General features: G+C 40.9%; 1 protein-coding gene across 1 annotated transcript in view; it reads right to left on the minus strand.

Moving 5' to 3' along the window:
• AGXT2 (alanine--glyoxylate aminotransferase 2) overlaps positions 1 to 6134 on the minus strand; it is a 15787-nt gene that overhangs the window by 8336 nt on the left and 1317 nt on the right. Inside the window, exons 3-8 of the mRNA XM_009318463.1 lie at positions 4782 to 4867; positions 4181 to 4365; positions 3744 to 3867; positions 2564 to 2658; positions 1326 to 1419; positions 146 to 239 (exon numbers count right to left, since the gene is read on the minus strand). Of these exons, the coding sequence (XP_009316738.1) occupies positions 146 to 239; positions 1326 to 1419; positions 2564 to 2658; positions 3744 to 3867; positions 4181 to 4365; positions 4782 to 4867 (678 nt within the window). The remainder of the gene's footprint in view (positions 1 to 145; positions 240 to 1325; positions 1420 to 2563; positions 2659 to 3743; positions 3868 to 4180; positions 4366 to 4781; positions 4868 to 6134) is intronic.

The raw sequence follows: 6134 nt of genomic DNA on the forward strand, positions 1-6134 counted from the left end.
GAGGTACTCTGCAGTATTTTCTTTGGTTGCCCTTGCAAATCCTAACTAGAGGTCTACCTTTCTTGAGGAGGTAAATATAACCTATTTCCACAGCCCTCCAGTATTCTCTAATCTAAAAGCCAAATACTTTTTGTCATTGACCAACCTTCTGAACAGCTGCATTTTCGAACAGTTTGCACTGGAGAATCTCTACAATGGCTGCCTCCCCATGGACCACGAAAAACATCTGGTAACATTGTCTGTCAAGCATAAGAGAAATAGCTACAGATTTGACGACATCTTTCTAAGAGACATTTTGATCATACTTAGGGGAGACTAATGAAAAAAACTAAAAAAAGTCTGTTAAGAGTCAAAGGGCATACCTAGTTCAAGCGACTTGTCTGAAGAACACTTGTGAAATAATACCAAACTTCCCCCTCAAGGAATGGTAGAACAGAGACAGAAGTTTTGGAAACAAGTTTAGACTATGCCAGCAATAGTCACTCGATGACTTCCTTTGTTTTGTTCTTTAAGTTAGTCAGCAGTTTTGGTTATCTAAGAATAACAGCAACAGTTTTAGAGTTGCCAGGTAGTACTTCAATAATCCAAAGCATGATAAAAATCTGCAAAGTACAGGAAGGCAGGCTGATCTAGTAGAGTAATTACAGGCTGGAAATTGGGTACTCCAGCCTTCTCATCCTGACCACTGATGAAACACTGCACGACTTCAGGCAACTCATTTATTGAGACAGGTTGGGAGGCTGCTATAAAGGAGCCTTCCTGTAGCCACTGCTGTGGCTGAGCTATCACCAGTACAGATCAGAGTAGCCAATGACAGCTACTAGCACACAGAAAGTCATTCCCACCTGCTCAAAGACAGGGAGGTAACTTTTTGCCATTTATCACCAATGGATCTCCTTAACAGCTATGTCTCCTGTCTCACCAAGATGAGGGACACAGTTTTTTTTTCATTCCAGGGGAGGATCTACTTCAGACCAGCTGAAAGCAGCTTTGCACAGATTTGCCAGAACAGGCTTGAGAAAAGGGGTTCTGAGCATTATTATTCTGCACCTTACATAGACTTCCATGCAAGCACCAAGCATGACTAAAGCACTGTAAATCATGACCACTCGTGTTATGGCTGTCCCAAGTCCAAATTAGCATAAGTAACTATATGGAGAAGGAAAGGTGACTCAGGCTCTTGTTGTGCTTACACAGCAGGAACAGCTACAATGCAGTTTAGTTAGTGACCATAAAGCACTCTGAGGATAGAAAACGTACTAATTGTTGAAATATTCAAATAAACTGTTAGTTACCCAGATTATTAAAAAAAAAAACCAACTCACTGTTGAACAGCCAAAGCCATTGGCAAGACCATGCTTATAAAGACCAATAGATGTCAATCCCAGTGTGTAAGGGCTGCCTCCATGGTATGCTCCTCTGTGCAAACAAAGCACATTAACATTACTCATTTCCAAGAAGAGACTGTAGCAATATTAGTTCTGGTAAGGCATGCTTCTGAGCTGCAAGTTATTGGGGAAAATGTGCATTGTTACACTCAAAACAAGAAGATTCCTACTGCCATTTTTTTTGCCCTGGTTTTGGAAGACCCATGACTGCCCATCTGTATTGGTTTCCTGAAATTTCAAATGTTAAAATTGTGAGGTAATGTTTGCAAGGAGAAGAGAACAATGATTGGAACCAACAGCAATTCAGACAGTGCCTCAGGAAGTTCCGCTGTAGCACCTGAGCCCTACAGAGCAAACATCTCTGTTCTTTGAATCTTGGGAACTGCTGCTCTCTCCAACAGATGCTGCCAATCATTAAACTACATGGTGGTTTGCTGCCAGTTTTGTACACAAATCAAAAGTTCATTAATGAGAATATACAAGCTAGGTGGGTACCCAATGTTCTGCTGAACAGAATAACAGAAAAATACAGCTCTTTATAACAAGGCCTTTTATTCTAATATTTGAGGCCACCTGGGATGTACTGTAAAGAGAAGAACTGCTTACACTGGTGCTTACATAGCACTCACCCCTGCACCACCTCTGTCGTTAAGCCAGAAGAGCTGTTTGTGTACCTGTGCAGTGAACTATGGTTCAGGGATCTGGCAGAAAAATACAGCAGCAAAACAAACAAAACAAAAAATCCTTCCACCAGGTTAGCTTTCAGCCGGAGCAGTTCCCTGCTGTGGTTCACTGCACTGCTGTTCCAGAGGTACCTTTGTACCCCCACAAAGGGGAGCACTGCAGGGGTGGAATGAAGGAAGAAAGTAGCAATTCCTGAAGCTTGCTCTGGCCCTGAACAAAGATCCACCAAAGCACATCCTGAACACAGAGACTAGACCCTTTTCTAAGTAACAAAAGCAAAAATTGCAGGTTGTGTTTTGTATGCAAACTCATCCTAATATACTGTATCAAATCTTCAACACCTGTTTTACTCCTCTTTGTCAAATAAAATAATTTTATAGCGTTCTCCTCAGCAGATCTGGGGTTAAAGAGTTGTCTATTATTTCTTGGTTTAGGCCTATAGATACTGATCACACACACAAATGAGTTTTGTAAAGATCTATCACCATTACCTGAAAGAGATAATGTCGAAGTTACGAGTATATAGCCTTGCCATGAACATAGCCAAATCGTTGGCTTCTGACCCGCTGTTGGTTAGATAAACCACCTGCAGGAGAATGCTTAGGATCAGTACAGCACACAACCACCACCTTCTTGTTTGGCATCAGACCATGTCACCTAGTAAGATTATGAGCTACAATCTATAACTACCACAAGGTGACTTCACCGTAATAAACTTAATGTTGCCCATACACTACAGATGAGAACTAAGATCAAGCTGATCTACTCAGGGACAGTACAGAAAATCTTCAAGAGTTGGAGTCTTCAGGTTTTCCTAAGATGGAACATTGATTCAAAGAAAAATGAAACTGAGCATGACCGACCAAATAGAAATAACCTTCACACAGGTAAAAAGGGCTGTACGGTGTCCCTGCATGTTAGTTACTAGGAGTGACATACACAGACACAACATTGGAACAGAAGAGGTAAGAAGAGCTTGCTTATTGGGAGCAAATGATAATTAAGGGGATAACTTGAATACAAGTTCTGAGATTTGAAAAGAGCTCAAATTCAAGTGTCACCACTGTTAATTTTCAGAAGTGACTGAGATTCTTCGCTGCTTAAACTATGCAGATGCCTTGTATTTTTTAATTTTTTTTTAACTCTCCTTCCATTTTTAACATTGTGATAGCTTCACACTCTTCTGCTAACCTAATTTCATTTTATGACCAGTTTATTTTACCGGAAAGTAAACACTATTTTTTTTTCACTGTTTCTAGGCATAGGAAATGTGACATTTGTGTGGTTTATTTATTTAAATGTCAGTAAACCTCACTACACAAAGTACTGCCTAATACTTTTCACTGTAAATTTTCATGAGATCAAGCAAATTAAGGCTGGCTACATATAAGAATAGTTAACATCTTCTTAGTTCCTTCAGTAATTTTTAAGCTGGCAATGCCCCTTCACAGTGACAACAGAACAGGAGCTTGGGATATTATGCTTGTCTACATCTGGGTCTAAAGAAAAGGCTTTGAGAGTCATCATGCTCTCTTCATCTGATGTCTGTAGTCCCCATACAGGTTTTCTCTCCACAGGTATCGTGGCTCTCATTTATTCAATAAATATTAAATATTTCTTATAAACAGACACCCCCTTCACCAGCCCCTGCTCCTGTCAGAAGCAAAGTACCTTAAGTGGATCTGGAAGAAGAGAAGTTAGCTTTTCAGCATACTCTTGGATTGACGGGTGCATGTAGATATTAGTGGTATGCCACAGGCGAGAAAGCTGTTTCTGGGTAGCTATAGTTACCTTCCTGCATGTAGCACAAGAAGAGATAAAGGGATTCAATTCAACACACATGTACACACACACATGCACACACCTACCTGTTACTAATTCTGAAAATGCAGACACTGCCCCATTTGCTAGAGGGGTGAACAAATAGACAAAATTAATGAATTATTCAAAATGTAGTGGAAATTGACCTTAATATAAGACATACGTGACCATTTAGTGAATTATATTCTGGTTTTAGGCTCACAGTGCTACAGATTAACAAAGAACAAAACCAACATAGGTATCTCTTCCTGTATTTTATAGTATAAATCAAACAGTAACAAACTTACGGGTGACAGTGACCAACACTGACAGTGACAATTCCAGCAAAAAGATCAAGGTATCTTTGTCCTTCATAATCAAACAACCACTGCATATGCCCTTGATGCAGCAACAATGGCTTCTTGTAATACATTCGCAGTGAAGGAGAAATGTTTTGTTCACGAATCTTCTGCATACGCTCATACGGATAGGACTGAGTGGAATAAAAAAGTGAGTATCCGTTTATGCTTTCTAAAGATCCAGACTAATGGAGCTGTAGCAGATCACATAGATTACACAGCTGTCTACAGCGGTTGTTCACAGAACTATGATTTTAACAAATTCCGGCACACAGAGAGTTCCACAAACCTCTGAAACTCAGCTTTTGAAATAAGACTGCTGTTCTGCACTTACCTCTTCCTTGAAGTTTTTCAAATCAACAATTTAGCCGTAAGTTACAGAATTGTCACATCTATCTATAGGTTATATCCTCATTGTAACATAATTGGTTTTTGCCCAAACAAGCAAATTTTATAATCATATTTAATGCACTGACTATAGCAGATGAGCCTATCACTCAGATCTAGTAATGCAGTCTTACATATTACACTGAATTTAAGTAAGACTTACTTCGTATTTTTCAGGTACAAAATCACAAGGAGGCATTTTTGCTCGTGTGGAGACAGAGCTTTTCCATTTCTGCTGCCTAAAGGCAACTACAAAATAGTAAGAGAATTATCAAACACTTATCAAAGTACACATCCGAAGGAGTTTCTCAATAAGCTTGTTCACAGAATACACAAGCTACGGTCAAAGCAAGGTGTTGGTTTTCTTTGTCTGATAGATTTTCTTGGGGGGAAAAAAATAATTAAGTAACATATCTTTGTAAAGGCAAAATATATGTCAAATAAAAAAAAAGCGCTTCTGTCTTGTCTGCTAAAACTCAGCTTTCAGTTTCACATGGACTTTATTTTGACAGAAAAAGACTTAAAAAAAATTAAATCAGTTTCTAAAACAAATTCTTATCTGGAACAGCAAGAGCAGGAATCCTCTACAAGGGCACGAGCCAGGAGCCCAGGGTGACCGCAGCACAGGCAGTACTCTCACGAAGCAGGGTACAGTCTCAACAGACCTGAACAAGGTGGGCAAAGCAGGGTCCACTGACAGTGCCCACATAAAAGGAGGAGATGAATCAGGTCTGGGGTCCACCCAGGGAGTCCAGTCAGGAGCAGCAGCAGATGGGGCCAGAGACAGGGCTGCAGACAAGGCTACAACACAGGTCCAAGGTCCGTCGAGGAGAGAGGGCCAGAGGCTGGACTGGTGGCAAGGCTATACCCATGGCACAGCTGAGGCAGGGACTGAAGGCTCAGGCCTGGGCTGAAACGGGGCTCCTGGGCAGTGGGCACAGGCAGAGGCCCCGGGTGAGGCCGCTCAAGGCCCTGACAACTCTCACTGCCATCTTCCGTCCTATTTCCAAAATCCTAAAAACATCACACTGTCCTATCTTTTATTTAACTGGAAGTGTAATTAAGCAGGTATCAAAAAAAGTTATCACTTAAATACATTCTCTTTCTGCATCCTTAACATTATCTGCTAAGAACGACACATTTATTTTTAAATGTCTAAGGTTTCAAACAATTTCTAAAACACATTAAAATGTAAATGAATGAAGAATAAAGTTTCCTGAAATAAATTACATACACCATGACTTCCTTTACAACCAGTTACAGCACTAATGAATTAATCATCTACAACAGTCCAGTCTCAAAAATATTAACTAAAACCCTGTAAGTTAGAGAAGTTCTGCCTGCGGACCTCTTTCAGAGGGATCTACAGCTACACTGAAGGTGCTTCTTTAGCCCCCCACGTACAAACATGGTGCTGCAATCAAAAATCACCACGAGAGCCGGCTTTCAGGGAGATACGCCGGACCTCCCCAGGCCCCCCCCGCCCCCGCCCAGCCCAAGCCTGCGGGGGCGTCGA

Source organism: Pygoscelis adeliae, unplaced genomic scaffold (genome assembly GCF_000699105.1).
Source record: "Pygoscelis adeliae isolate BGI_AS28 unplaced genomic scaffold, ASM69910v1 Scaffold272, whole genome shotgun sequence".
Classification (NCBI taxonomy): Eukaryota; Metazoa; Chordata; class Aves; order Sphenisciformes; family Spheniscidae; genus Pygoscelis; species Pygoscelis adeliae.